The 14,709-nt window shown below is 53.8% G+C and overlaps 1 protein-coding gene across 4 annotated transcripts in view; it reads right to left on the bottom strand.

Annotated features, from left to right (window-relative positions):
* LAMA5 (laminin subunit alpha 5) overlaps window positions 1-14,709 on the bottom strand; it is a 105,872-nt gene that overhangs the window by 14,266 nt on the left and 76,897 nt on the right. For 3 of the 4 annotated variants that reach the window (XM_069034109.1, XM_069034106.1, XM_069034108.1), the window contains 24 exons: window positions 13,266-13,404; window positions 10,363-10,505; window positions 10,163-10,269; window positions 9,902-10,055; window positions 9,473-9,633; window positions 8,831-8,939; window positions 8,263-8,360; window positions 7,534-7,735; window positions 7,017-7,143; window positions 6,687-6,826; window positions 5,801-5,916; window positions 5,305-5,516; window positions 4,979-5,183; window positions 4,681-4,825; window positions 3,978-4,118; window positions 3,460-3,621; window positions 3,202-3,303; window positions 3,020-3,103; window positions 2,568-2,798; window positions 1,937-2,050; window positions 1,539-1,666; window positions 1,235-1,315; window positions 597-811; window positions 226-326 (listed from right to left, as the gene is read on the bottom strand). In XM_069034109.1, coding sequence (XP_068890210.1) covers window positions 226-326; window positions 597-811; window positions 1,235-1,315; window positions 1,539-1,666; window positions 1,937-2,050; window positions 2,568-2,798; window positions 3,020-3,103; window positions 3,202-3,303; window positions 3,460-3,621; window positions 3,978-4,118; window positions 4,681-4,825; window positions 4,979-5,183; window positions 5,305-5,516; window positions 5,801-5,916; window positions 6,687-6,826; window positions 7,017-7,143; window positions 7,534-7,735; window positions 8,263-8,360; window positions 8,831-8,939; window positions 9,473-9,633; window positions 9,902-10,055; window positions 10,163-10,269; window positions 10,363-10,505; window positions 13,266-13,404 — 3,417 coding nt within the window. Of the gene's footprint in view, window positions 1-225; window positions 327-596; window positions 812-1,234; window positions 1,316-1,538; window positions 1,667-1,936; window positions 2,051-2,567; window positions 2,799-3,019; window positions 3,104-3,201; window positions 3,304-3,459; window positions 3,622-3,977; window positions 4,119-4,680; window positions 4,826-4,978; window positions 5,184-5,304; window positions 5,517-5,800; window positions 5,917-6,686; window positions 6,827-7,016; window positions 7,144-7,533; window positions 7,736-8,262; window positions 8,361-8,830; window positions 8,940-9,472; window positions 9,634-9,901; window positions 10,056-10,162; window positions 10,270-10,362; window positions 10,506-12,859; window positions 12,990-13,265; window positions 13,405-14,709 lie in introns of all 4 variants that reach the window. The other variant, XM_069034107.1, reaches the window with a different exon arrangement.

Here is a 14,709-nt window from a genome sequence, read left to right as displayed (position 1 = left end):
TGCATTTTCCCAAATGATGCCCCATTACTGGAATGCTGCCTTCACTGCTTGCTGCCAGATCTTTATCAAGCTTTTGCCATGTACACGACAGCTCATGTAAATGCAGCCTTCACCAGCTGGCAGCCAGCCCTTCTCTGCTCACAGGCCTGGGGGATGACACACCAAGGCTGCCCCTCATCCCCATGACAAGGACAGGCACCATCCCAGGGCCCAGGTGACCCTCACCTCACAGCGATCACAGTGCTGGCCGGTCACTCCGGTCTTGCAGAAGCACTGGCCAGTTTGTGGGTGGCAGGAGTCAGTCCCACAAGGCGAACAGTTGCACTCTGCCAGGGAAAAATACACCCAGTATTTCACTGAAGGGCCCGTCAGCCACTCACAACACTTACTGCTAAAAAGGAATCCTATTTCCCCCTTATCTATCAATCAAAGTTAAGACAGAGCCTCTCTCCTCTTGGATTTGCTTCTCACAACAACTTATTCCCATGGCCCCTTTTGCAAGCTGCAGTTGGGCTGCTGTTCCTCAGAGGCAGAGGAGCAGTGCTGGGAATGGGCACCCTCCCCTTGCCCCTGTGCTGGCTGCCTGCCCCACTCACGTGTGCAGTTCTTGGCTACCACGGCGTCCCCGTAGTAGCCGGGCGCACAGAGCTCGCAGCGCGCGCCGGCCGTGTGGTGCATGCAGCCCGAGCAGGCGCCCGTCAGGGAGTCACAGCTGCTGAACAGCATGTTGGGATCCGTGTTCCCGCTGCAGTCACAGGGCTGGCACGAGCTGCCAATCACCAAGGGATTGCCGTAGTACCCCGGGGCACACCTGGAGAAACACGGCAAGTTACCACAGGGTGAGGATCCGGCAGCTCGTGCCTGCACCCTGCACTGGAATTGCACAACTGGAACAGCGTGAGCATCCAACACTTGTAACTGCTGCAACCCTCGGGGATCTCTAAGCACTTTGTGTTTCACCTTGTGATACCTCAGAAAGGTGCCTTTATCACAGGCTGCAAGTCAAGGCAAAGCACAGGGAAGTCACACACGCACGGTAACAGAGTTTCAGCAGTCAGGCATTTGCAGGCTGAAAAGGACTGAAGGAAATGCTGCCAGAGCAAGGCACACAGGGGCAGAGCCAACCATTTCTGCTGCAGTCCTTAAGGGGACAACTTCTCCTCTGCCACAGCAGTGGCTGCACAGGGTTAGTGTGGTGTCTGAGGCCCCCAAACACAGGTGCCACCCCCCTTACCGTTCACAGTTGGGTCCAGCGTAGCCTGGCTTGCAGAGGCACTGCATGTTGGAACCCTTGTGGACACAACCAACAGCAAAACTGAAACGAGAAGGGGGACACAGGGAGGTGCAGTTACCCCTGATGTGGTGCCAGGGGAGCTATCACTCATTGTGGGCTGTTGAGGCCTCAGGTAAGAGGGCATGGGCATGGTCTGGGGACAAGGACAAGGCTGGTATTGGGACACCTGCCCTGGTGGGGGCACAGAGTGGTTCAGTGGTTAAACAGTGAGGCCAAACAGGCAATCCCATCCTGGGGTTCTTACTTGTTGGAGGCAACTGAAAGAGGGCACGGGCACCCAACACACTGCAGGGGTTCTTGGGCAGAGGGGCTGCCCATGTAGCCATCCTTGCATCGCTCACAGTGGTCTCCTTCTGTGTTGTGCTGGCAGTTCTGCAAGGAAAAGGCAAGCTCTGGGTTCAGCACTGACAATAAATGGTGGATGCGCTAAAAACTCCCCATCAGGATGCTTCAGTCCTTCCTCTATCCCAGAACTGCCTTGCACCCTAAGCTGACCCTAAGCAGGGTCACCAGTGAAACAGTGCAGCCAATACTCTGACTCAGGCATGGTACATCCAGCCAGTTAGCATGTAAAGAGCTTTTGAATCACATGCTACAGACCTCATGACTCCAAAATATCACACTGCTCCACTGTTTACTTACAAGGCATATCCCAGAGCCTGGCAGGCACTGATCTGAGTGGCCATTGCAGTGGCAGGGGATGCATTTTCCCAGAAAGAGCCCCTTGGTGTCCCTGTAGTAACCTGGAGCACATTCCTGAAGAGACAGAAAAAGGCAGAGATCTCAAAAACAGCCTGATACTTTTGGGAAAAGCAAAGAAATGAAATTAGTTTTCATGACAGAATTCCCATAGGGTTGTACTGATGGAGAAGAGATTAAAAGCAATGATGAAGATTTTTCAGTGCAGTTCCCTCCTGCTCCTTTTAACCAGGAGAGAACTGGCCAGAGAGAAGGACCCATTCCAAGGTCCTGCAACACCTGAATGATTTTCCCCATTGTGGCCCTTCCAAGAAGGCAGATGCAGCTATTGCACCTCTCCAAGGTCCATGGTGGTGTGGTGGGGAAATGCTCCTTCCTTTGGAACACCCTGAGCTGTCATTTCAACTGAAGCCCTCAGGAGCCAGCTTGGAGACTGCTGATGCCTTGGCACCAGTGCTTTGCACAAATATCCAAACCCCATGGCTGCCACACACACCAAGCACGAGGGGTGGCTGACACACAAAATGTGACTGACTCCCCTCTGACTGAAACAGCACGTCCCCTTCCCCCTGACCTGGCAGGAGTCTCCCTGGTAGTTAGCTGGGCACAAGCACAGCTCCACATTGCTGGCACGGACGCCTGTGGCCATGGCCGTGGCCACCTCCAGCACCACACGGCGCAGGGACACGGAGGAAGAGAGCTGGGAGAAGAGAGCCCGGATCTGCAGCTGCTCCAGGTTTGCCAGCACCATCATGAGCTCCTCTCTGGACACAGGGTTGTGAGTCTCTGTGTGCCTGAAGTTACCCTGGCAGGAGAAAAACCTGGCATTACTGGCAGGAAGCACAGGCACCTGAACATCGAGCCCAACCTCCACGTCCCTGCTGCTGGAATCTCTCCCCTTTGCATGGGTGAAACAACCCTGGCAACACCAAAAATGCTGAGCTCAAAGCCTTGGTCCCTCTGTCTGTGTGAGGTCTTGTCCTTTCCTGCATTATCTGAGCACTTCACTTGTGTGTGCAAACTCACCTCCACCAGCTGCAGCCGGCCTTCGTGCGCCTCCCCTGGGGACGGGTAGGCACCTTCGAGAAACATGATGCTCATCTGATTTCCCTGGGAAAAGCAAGGAAGGCATCAGTCATCACCTCCTGCATCCATCACATCCTCCTCCTGCATTAGCAGGGGGCACCAGGGAGTTTCTTGGGCTGCACCTTCAAGATCACATCCGGGCGGGACTCCATGGGAATGAACACGTCACCCCTCCGAGGGTTGGAGTGCAGCTCATAGCGAAGGTGCCCTCCATAGGAGGAAACCTGAGGGAGAGACAAAATCCCACACGTTGCTGCAAGTCCACACCACTGAGACAAGGCAGACATGTTTGTGTTCAACTGGAGTGTGAGCAATGCCTGCGTGTCAGGCTGCTGGCACACACGTGTCGGTAGGGTCAGGGTGGTTCCCCATTCTCTTACTTGGTCCCCAAGGTAGGAGCTGGGTGCAACCCAGTAGAGCTCCTGGTAGGCATCTAGGAGGTTCTTGAGGTCAGCAGTGATGAGCTGCTCCCGTGGGTTCAGAGCTGTTGGCACTTCATGGCGGTCACTGCTCAGCAAGAGCCACCCATTCATGTCGACAAACTGGAGGGGAAGAGCAACTGTGGGTCTTCTAGTGGAGTTACAGAAAGTATTTGGGTGTTGATGCTCCAGAAGAACAGGTCCCAGAGCAGCAGAAAGGGGAATAACAGGCTCACACCTCACATGCATCCTGATGAAGCCACTGGAAGGCTGATCATCACCCCCGCCCAGCACATGAGACCCCAGAGACCAGGAAAAGGGGCTGAAAGCAGGAGATGGGCACAGGGAGTCAAAGATAACCCTCCTCACAGTGTATCTTCAGTAGGATTAATGCAGGACAGAGACCCGAGGGGAGCAGGGAGCCAGGTGGATGGGAACACACCTGACCTGCAGGCTCTGGTGGCCACAGCCCCTCTCACCTCAGCCCGGTGCTTCTCAGCACTGCGGCAGCGATCGGTCGCACCGAAGCAGAAACACTTGGTGCAGCCCTTGGGGTTGGTGGCATCCAAAGAAAACGTCCCCAGGCGGCACTGGTCACACCTCAGGCCCTCCACGTTTTCCTGAAAGACAAGCAAAGCTCAACAGCGTCAGCAGCTTCTCACAAGGCCTCAGTGGAGGACAGGGATGGCAGGCTGAGTGATCAAAGCACAATGCTGTGGTGCTGGAAGATGTTGAAGCAGTCCCCCAACAGATTTGCTTGTACAGCACCTATCAAACATTAAATTCACCCGAACAAAGCACTTGTAAACTCTACAAAGAGGCTGGAGCAGCCGCTGTTTGAATTGCTCTGCTGCCATGGAGCCTGGAGCCAATAGGGCTGACAGTTCTACCTCCAACAAGCTCCGACACAGGGCTGGACTCAGACTGGACATCTTTCCCAGTGACAGCCCAAGGAACGAGCCTTCGTGGCCAGGAAGGATAAGAAGATACGAGTTTTTCAGGGTGCTCTGAACCCACCACCCCATGGGGCAGGCTGGCTGCAGCTCAGGCACGCAGGCACTCTCCTTCTCCAGCCCTGCTCCCTCTGGCATGCCGAGCACACACAGCCCCTGCCATCCCCAGCCAGAGCAGGAGAGTCGAGCCAAGGAGAAAGGCACCACATGGAAGCATCGAGGGACTGACCTTGCAGTGACACTGCCCCGTGACCGGGTCACACACGCTGGCTTCGGTGCCAGCCTGGTGGCAGTCACACCGCCGGCAGTCGGGGTAGTGGTAGTAGCCAGGGGCACAGAGGTCACACTGTCGTCCGATGATGTTGGGCTTGCACCTGGGCGGACATAAGAGCCAGAAGAGCTTTCAGAGCTTTCCTCACCCCCATTCTGCACATTTCCTCCCTTCAGGTTGCTAACGTGTCCCACCACCCCAGCAGGGACCAGGGATGCTGCCCGATGTCCCCAGTGCCAGGACAAGGCTCCCTCACCTGCACTGCCCACTGTCCACGTCGCAGCCTGGCTCCGTCAGCTCCTGCACGCCGGGCCGGGAGCAGTTGCAGTCCTCACAGCCGATGAGGGGGTGGCAGCCAAAGGTTTGGGGCTCACAGACAACACACTCTGGCTTCAGGGTGTGGGGAGGACAGATGCACTGCCCTGTCACTTCATCACAGAGACGTGTCCCGCAGTCACAGGCTGCAAGGGGCAGAACAGGGCTGGGTTTGGGGGAGCCAGACCCGGGAACCCAAAGGCGAGCGTGGGGAACGGATACAGAGCAAGTGCTGGGAAGCTGGAGCTGGGAGACGGGAGAACTCACGCCTGCAGTTGGGGAAGCCCCAGTAGCCGGTGGCACAGCGGGAACACTCGCGGCCGATGACGTTGGACTTGCAGGGACACTGCCCGCCGAAGGGCTGGCACTGGCTGCCCCGCGCCCCGGCCTCGTGGCAGCGGCACGGCTGCGCCCCGTTGTTGTAGAAGAGGGACAGTGAGATGGCAGAGTCACGGCAGAACCTCGAGGACGTGCTGGGGCTGTAGGGGAAGGCGAGAGGAGTCAGTGCTGCTCATTCCCACGGCTTCCCCACCACCCCAAATCCAGCATCCCCTGCAGATCCAGAATCTCCTGCAGCGATGGGTGGTTAGTGGGAGGGAGAGCCCTGTGACACAGAGATCCCCCAAATACCCACGTCTGGTTAACAGAAGAAAAGCCTCAACCAGCCCCCTCCTTGCCACACATGAAGGGAAGGGGGTGCTGCTCCCTGAGGAGTGTGCAGCCTGCGGGCAGCAGAGCGGGCACCCAAAGCCAAGGATCTCACTTGATGTAGAAGCTGTTGATGCCACAGCTGCTGATGAAATCATAGGACTTATCCAGGGGTTCCTCCTGCAGGTACTGGGAGGTGTAGCTGTCCTCAGGCACCACGAGGATGTAATCCTGCAAAGCGAGGGCGAGCTGGGTGAGCCAGGTTCTCAGCTCAGACAGACAGACATCATCCAAAATGACTCCAAAGTCCAAATGCACCTTTAACCTTTTATCCCTTGCTGGGACAGAGCATAACACAGCAAGTACTGCAAACACCAGGAATCACCTCTCTATTGAGGTCTGTCCATCAGGGTCCATCTAACCTAAAGCTCCACATCAGGAACAGCTCAAATTCACTGGAGTAGAAACAGGCAGAATACCCCCAGAGCGCAGCACTGGCTGTGCCTCAGCAGAAGGCAGTCTTTATCACCCCAAATTTCTATACATGAAGGCACCTGGGTTCCAGTTCTGTCTTTCAGCCATTTATCCAAATTTTGGTCAATCTTCTAGTTGTGTTGCCTGAGAGTAACAAGGGCTACCTACTCCCATGATGAGGCCTGCCTGAACAAACAATACTATGCAGGTGTAAAATATTTATAGGACAGGAGTAAGTCTTATTCTGGATTATCACAAGCTATGTATGCAAAGTAACAGCTTCAATTTCTGCTTTGTTTTGATATCAAAACCAGACAGGGAAGGACAATCTACAGAAGTTGCCCCTGTGAATTCTGCCCTCAATTCCACACCACTAAGGTTGGAGACTACAACTTTCTAGGGTCGTTCAGAGACTGAGTGATGGTGGGAAACATTCCTGCAGTCACGCAGTGACAGAAATCCAAGGCAAAATTCCCTGCTGAAGCCTGGTCCAGCATGCTCTGGGAGCTTCCTGGAGAGAGGCTCACCAGCCACAGCTGCTTGCCCTCTGGCACTCGAACAACCACAGTCAGATCATTATCAGTAACATCCAGGACAATTTGGTCCTCAGAAACCACCAGGCTCCGGCACCCGTATCCATGTGGGCAGAAATTCGCATTGGTCTGACCTGAAAAGACAACAAATGTGTTGGTGCCACATGTGCCTCGAGTCCCCATCACACCCTCCCCATTTGGAAGGGATAAGTCAGTCTTCCTTCACTTTTGCGATCCCCAAAGAACCCGCAGTTATCCTCTGGCATGGAAAACTTCCAGGGCTTCTGCCAACCAGCAGCTTCCCCAGGCCCCTGCCCTTCTCACCTTGCCAGATGCGCCCACCATTGATGAGCACTTCCACAGGGAAGGTGGGGTGGTTGGGCTGGTAGAAGTGCAGGATGAAGGCATAGCGTCCCAGGGTCTGGATCCGGCTGTTAAACACCACTGCAGCCTGCCCCAAAACGGGAGAACACAAGACAAAAATCCATGTCTGATGCCTGCACTCACAGCTGGGATGTTTTTTAATTATTGCACAAAGTTGTGCTCTTATTGCACAACTGTCAGGTCTTGAGAATTCAGTGAATCAAACGCCCCACGCCTCCACACTCCCCCCTCTAATGCTGCCACCTGAAAAGCTTTTCCTGGGATCCCAGAGAACCAAACAGGGTTGGATAGAGCCAAGACATGTGAGTCCACAGGAATTACAGGTACAGGGACAAGTTTAAAGTCCAGGTTAAATTCTGAAAATGCTAACTGATAAAGCTACTCAACAGATAAAGGAAATTTCTCGCTACCCCAGTGGTCCAGTGTCACAGCACCAGCAAAGCAGCCCAACCACTACCTGTGGGGACTGCAGGAGGATGAGCTCTGCAGTGGGGTCCATCGCTGTGGGAGGACGAGGAGCAGGCTCCACTGGGACCCCAGAAGGAGCCACATGGACAGCCTGAGCCAGGGGCACCTCTGGGGCGATGGGCAGAGCCTGGGCCCCCTCCAAAATGATTGACTGAGAAAGTTTCAGGAACCTTGAGGGGACGCAGGAACTGCTGAAAAACAGGGAGTAAACAGGATGTGAGAATCTCCAGAAAGAAAAGAGAGAGGCTCTGGGGTCCTGGCAGGGAAGCACACCCTCTAACTCCTGGTGGATTACGATGTGTGCCTGGCTGAGGCAAAGCTCACAACCATCACCCCTGGGGCTCTGGGACATGGGCTCAGCAGGAAGAACAGGAGCCTGGCACAGGCTAACTCCTCTGCAAATATTTATTCAAAGCAGTGTCAAAAATTTGGATACAGGGAGTGCCTTGCTGTATGTGAGCAAGCACAGGAATGCCTATTTGGGATGACACTTGAGTGTCTGCCCCAGGAGACAGAGTGGGGCTCAGGTACAGGACCAGCAGCCTGACTCCCAGTCCATGCTCAGAGCACACAGGCAAGGAGCTTCACCTCAGCTAGAGATTTCTTTCTACTGCATTAAGAACTTAAAAAGTCTCTGAGCCTGAGGGAAGCGTGGGAAGCAAATGTTTTTGGAAACAGCTCAATTCATGCTAAAGCTAAGGGGACCTGAGACTCTCACCTGTTGGATGAGAAGGTGCCATGGACACTGATGCAGTGCACCTTCGGCTCGATGAGCTCCACGGTGAACTGAGCAGCGGGGACCAGGTACACTTTGTGCTGCCACAGGAGAGAGACACCTGGTTAGGTGACAACCTCTGCCACGGGGGCCACAGCAGTGCCTGTGCCCACCAGGCACTTCAGCTAATGCATGGCAGTCACACCTCTGCTTGCTGCCCCTCCTTCCTTGGCACAAGCCTTATGCATTTAGCAGCTCGACACATTGATGGGATTCTTCTGTCCTTGGCTAAACAGGGAATGTCTCCAAGATAAAAAAGGAACTGTTCCCCTGCTGTAGAGCTCCGTCTGCAAGAGCAGCTGCCTCTCCCCATCTCCTCCCCACTCCCAGTCCCATGATCTACTTCAAAACACCCCACTGACCACATTCTCCACCTGGACTGGTCATGACACAGATTAAGATCCAGTACCCAGTCCAAACAGGAGTAGAAAACCCTTCTACAGGCTGGCTACCAGTCCAGCCTTTCCTCCCTGTGACCTGCTGACAGAACTGCTCTCAGAGGGAGCCTTACCAGGAAGAAATCAGCCAGATCAGAGGTGAACCGAACAGTGGCCTCTGAGGTGAGTTCAAAAGTTGCCATTCGACTCTGGGAATCTACAGCAATCCCTCGACAAAGGAAACTGTAAGAAACACACATTTTGAAGCCAGCCTTGAGCAGGGTCATGACCCATTTCTTGTCCTGTCAGCTGTATGTCCTGAAGGGATTTACACAAAGTCCCTGGAAATCTTTTGATGTTTTTTCTGGCTGCTTCTAAGAGTGAAATTTCCCAAGGACACCCCAAACATTTGTTTCCTATTGCAAAGGTTGCAGTCTGAAGTCAGACAGGGTTTGACCTGTCTCCAATAAACCTGCCTATAGGTCATTCCCTAAGTCAAGGTCCCTACCAAGATATGCAGCTGTAAACAGATGCAGGAGATTATCTCCTGGCAGAGGCATTAGAGGACTGTGTTGGCACAGGTACACACTACCCTGGGATGGGAATGGCCAGCCACCAAAATCTGTGTCCAGCTAGAATGAGTTTGGACACACAGAGCTTAGACAACACTGAAACTTGCTTTGTTTATGTGATAAACCAGAAAAAGTTCAGCTGAAGGGAGAGTTGTCCTTGCCATGGCAGAGAACTGAACCCTTTCTCCCTTGAGCTGCCCATACCTGTAGACACAGGGGTAGAAGGTGAACGTGCCCTGCTGAGTGGCCGAGTGCGGCGAGCTCACCGCGATGCCCACAGTCTGCAGAGCGTTGGTGTTGGCATATTCCACCAGCAGCACGTACTTCCCAGGCTGGGCCACGGGCAGGGACAGCTGCACTTCCACCTGGAGGACAGAGGGATGACTGAGGGAGTGTGTGCAGGATGCCCATGCTACAAACCAGCCCCCTCTGCAGCTCAGGGGACAACACAAAAAATCTCATCAAATCCTTGCAAGCCTTCACATGTGAGACTCTGGGTTTGGGTGCCTTAAACAGGGCACACAAGCACACAGCTGCATGGGTGTAAAGCCTTTCTGGTCACCTGCCCAGGTGTAGGTAAAGCCCCAAACATTGCAGTGTCTGGGAGAGGGACAAAACAGAAGTGCCACTCACATCACTGCCACTGCAGGTGGCCATGCGGGGGTGGGAGGGGGTGAGCTGCTCCGTGGGACACAGCCTGGGGAGCCGGTTGTCCAGCCTGCACACTGCATCCACCCCTGGCACGGCAGGGAAGCCCTCCACGGACAGGTACTTGTACAAGAGGCAGCTGGAAACACACAGAAAGAAACGGCAAAGTACAAACGGTAATCTTTAACCCCAGGCCAAGAGGAGCTGAGCAAGCCCCACACAGCACAAAGACGTGCAAATCCTTACTTCTGGGTGGCTTGTTCAGGGGCTGGCTGGTAGGTACAAGGCTCCGTGACCTTCAGCTGCAGGATCGGTGCTTCATAGTATGAGCTGGGCAGCAAAACCAGATAGTCCTAGGAGGAGAGATGGGAGAGGTGTGATGCTTGGGACACTCGTCCCCAGGGAGCTGCTGAAGCCCCCACGGCAGGTGGAGCACAGGGCCTTACCAGCAGCACACCCTCAGCTTCAACAACCAGAGACCAGGTGCTGGGGTTGAGAACAAAGGGCTCCCCGAAGCTGTTCTGGGGCACGGTGACAAAGGCTGGCTCCGTGCTGGGAGCAAAGACAATCTGCTTGGTCTGCTCTGTACCTGGAATGGGAGGGATGAGAGGCCGTGAAGGGACTGGAGTGGAAAACCTGGGGCTGGACATGGGAGGCTATGCTCAAGGAAGCAGCTCTGTGGTGCAGTGGGGAGTGACAGGCTCCCACTCTCTTTGGTGCACCACAATCCCACACTGTCCTGGAACAGAGACATCCACTCTCAATCTGCTCAACAGCCTGATGGGAAAAATAAGTATAGATCACTGCAATCCTTAATGCAAATCCAGAGCTCTCACAGTGGCTCTGCATCCCCAGACTGCAAAGCACAGAGTGTTGCAAGCCAAGGAGCGTTTTGCCAGCTAGAAAAGGAAAGAACTCATCTGTGAAGAGTTAATTGTGAGACAGACAAAAAGAATTGCCCAGATACATTTTTCCTCAGGGGAATTCTGACCTCAGCTCCACAGAAAAGATACCTGTCTTCTGGCAAACTTTCAGGCCCCCAAGGTGTGCTCCTGCCTTTCTTCCTGCCAACCACAGACTCTGCACTCGAGATTTAGACATTATTTTTAACTGACAGGACAAAATGGGTGCAAGGCCTGATCCTGCTGCTGTTGAACAGCTCCTTGGCTCAGCTGGAAATCCCACAACCTCTTCATTAATGGATGCAACCACAATACAGCACCTAGAAGCAGACTCTGTGCCTGCCCCAGCAGTCTTAGGAGCTTTTGAAGAGCACAGTTGAGAGGGATTCACCAGGAATGGCTGCACGGCGAGCAGATGAGATGAAGGAGGAGGTGGAGAATGTGGCACACTGACTGTCCTGGTGTGGTACATGGACGTCAAGGCACAACACAGATGGCCAGAAGCTAAAGCAAAGGCTTATGCTACTGCTGGGATGGATAATAACCCCTTCCCATGTGTGACATGCCTGGCATCAGCCAAGGACGGGCCCTCGCTTTTCCAGATGGGAAGCAGAGGTAAGGATGCAAGGAGTGAAGAGATTCCCCTGAACTGGCACCGGGGTAGATTTCTTGACAGGCTGAAGTTTCACATCCCTCTGAGGTGATCCACAACTCCAACTGAGATGGCTCCTGGAGGCGGAGTGGAAGAAACCAGGCTGAAAATCCCATACTTGGAAAAGGCTTTCCCTTTTGCAAGACACATCTTCCAACTTCTTTCCAAGCTGCTTGTCCTTTGCCATGTGAAGCCCTTTCCATCCAGAGAGAAGGTGGCTCAGCACCCCTGAAGCCTCCCAAGGATGCTGCCCTCCTGGGTCCCATTGTTGGTGCACGAGTCTGGCTGCTTGCCTTCAGCACTAGAAAAATCAAGCTGCTTCTGCACGAGAAGTGAAGCACTTTTTAAGGCAAATGAGCTCTGCTGTTGGATTGGACAGATTAAGTATTTCCTGACTTTTGGTGGGATCCTAAAGCATGACCACGGCTTCTGCTCTTCTTGTTCTTCTGCTGTGTAGTATGACTGGACATAAAAATGAGCAATTTTTCCTCTCAAAAAAAAAAAAAAAAAAGGCAGAAAAACAGTTTTTTGGCATTTCAAACCTTGCGTATGATATCAAAGGCAGAACCTATGTCAACTCAAGCCAGAGGAGAGAACTTCACACACTGATAAATTAGGTAGCTGGTGCTGACAGCCTTGTGCTGTGCATGTGTGGTCTGGAGAAGAGCTTCAGGAGGATCATGTGGCTGTGGCATCTGAAGGGCTAAAGTCAACCAGCCAACCACCCACCACGGCCTCAGGTGTGCTCCTATGCAGTCTTGCTCAGATTGTTTCCCAGAATATTTGCTGTCCACGTTTCTAGGCTTGTTCAGACATCTTTTGGTGGCTCTTGTCCAGCAGCTCGTGGCTTGATGAGAGGACACTGCACCAGAGTGCAAAGCCTGTGTAACGTGTAATTCCGTGTCACTTCCAAGCCCCACATCACATGTGAAGCCAGCAGCCTGGTTTGGGACAAGCACATGGAAAAGGCAGGACTGCCACATCAGGGCATCTGCTAAATAAAACCACGTGCAGCTGCCAAAGTTTGGGTCCACTTCCCAGCTCTTGGCCCATTCTGGTTTTGTGGAAAGTCAGCGCAGTTTTGCCTGGGGCACTGGGGTGATCTTGTCCCGTGCTGGAAAGGTTGTATGGATTTGTACAACAGCCTTATCTCCCACCAGCCTGGCTGGTATCAGTCCTCAGTGAGCAGCCCTGAGGCTGGGCCCACCTTGCTGCTGCTCTGGTAAATAGAGGGGGCTGCAAACTCAAATCAGCCTTTCAACTGGGAGGGCAGGGCTAATGGGTAAAGCCATATGGAAACGTCTTCTGGAAAGGATGATGCAGAAGGTTGCCTGGGATGGGGAGGAGGTGGCGATGGCACAGGGAAGCAGAGCGGTCTGGGATCCTTACCTCTCCTTCGTGGCTGATAAGCTGTAATTTTGCCATACACAGTGGCCCCTCCTGAATTAATATACCTCAGGATGACATGGAACAGATAGAGCTCTGCCTCCTTCACGTCTACAGTGACTCTGATTTTATTCTGCAAAAAGCAAAAGAGCACACGGGGCACACGTCACTGGGGGGGGCAGCTCCTGAGTGCCCGCCCGCTCTGGGGAGGGCCTGACCCGCCTGCCCTACCTGCCTGCCTGCCTGCCTCTCTTCCCCCTCCCTCGCCAGCCCACGGCACGGCTCTGGCCGGCCACCTGAGACGGGCACACCTGGGACAGACACACCTTGGGGCAGGAGAAGGGGCAGAGGAGCAGTGTCGCAGCGTGGGATGCTCTGAGTTAGTCTAGGAAGTGAAAAGTGCACTTACAGTTGCCACAAACATTAAACTTTCCTTCCTCAACGACCGAGACCCTCCCTTCCACACTGGCGGGCCCCCGGCTGACGTAGCGGAAGACGAGGCGGAAGAGGTCGGGGGAGGTCACATTGAGAGTCACCACTACCTTGGGCTGGTGGGAGAGAGAAAGGGGAGAGAAGCAGAGCACACCTTCAATTACCGCCACCACCCACACTGCCAGCCCAAGCGCAGCTGCTCGGCTCACTGCTCCCAAAGCATCATGCCACAGTGCGAGGAGGAGACAAGCACACGGACCCTACTGCTCACGGCACCTCGTGGCACTGTCCCCTCGCTGGGGCCAGCCACCGAGGGAGCAACCTGCCAGTGGAAGGGGGTGGGAAGGCTGTGATCACATCTGGAAGATGCTGCGGCACAGCAGGGTGGCTCAGCTCTCCTGGGGCGCACACCACGAAAGGGGAAAGGTTATAGGAAGTTGTTGCTTTTGTTATCAGCATGTTGCTTTGGGGTTTAGCATGCCATAACCAGCCACCAGGTACCAAACTCCTGCCCTTGTGTTTATGGAGCTCTGCCCAACTGCCTACAGAAGAGGCTGGGAATTGAGCCGGTGCCTCATCCTCGGCAATGTGCAGTGCTAAGGACCAGCAGGGCTAATGGACCATACAGCTGATGGCACATCTGCCCTCCACCTGCCTGGACACTGCTTGGCAAGACCCCGGCTAAGGAGATGCTTAATCAAAGAGATCTAGGCTTAAATAACCTCCTGCCTACAGGGAAAAGCTGGGCTCTGCCCAGGGAGACTTCTAATGAGGGCTGTGTTCTTCAAAGTTCCAGTTACAAACCATCTTCCCACTGGAGAGCAAACTGGAAGGGTTTTGATGATAACAAACTACAGGTGAGACCTGCCAGCAGAAAGCCATGTGCTAGCCTTTCTATCAAGGTCTATTTCTAGCTCAAACACCAACACTGGATGCAACACTGGAGCTATGAGCTCCATCCTCAAGTTTTAAGGCTGGGATTTTCTTAAGGAAGCCTACAGAAGTTCATTGCTTAGCTCCTACCAAAATTCATTGGGAAACAGCCCCTCTGTTATTTCACCTAAGCACAAAAATGTGAAGAGAACTGAAAGTACGTGCACCAGAGTAAGGAGCATCTCACATGGGATAAAACTGTCAGAGAATCACTGCCCTGCACTCCATCCCCAAACACGCACACACTTCCGCAGGGGCCATGCAGAAGAAACCACCAAGGAGAGAAAAAGAGTCAACAGATGAAACAGCTTCACTCCTTGGACTTACACCACTCCAGGTTAGCATAAACCATTGTTACAGCAAACCAGCTAACAGCAAGGGCAAAGGCTGAAGGGTAACAAGAGGTCCAAGCTGAACATGGCAGTTGAGGAGGAGATAACTTATTTTTGGAAAAGGGAGGAAAGGTTATACAGAGTTATAGGAAAGAG

This window comes from Aphelocoma coerulescens, chromosome 20, assembly GCF_041296385.1.
Source record: "Aphelocoma coerulescens isolate FSJ_1873_10779 chromosome 20, UR_Acoe_1.0, whole genome shotgun sequence".
NCBI classification, from domain to species: Eukaryota; Metazoa; Chordata; class Aves; order Passeriformes; family Corvidae; genus Aphelocoma; species Aphelocoma coerulescens.
The sequence above is the reverse complement of the archived record's forward strand: the minus strand, read 5'-3'. Positions and strand labels throughout refer to the sequence as shown.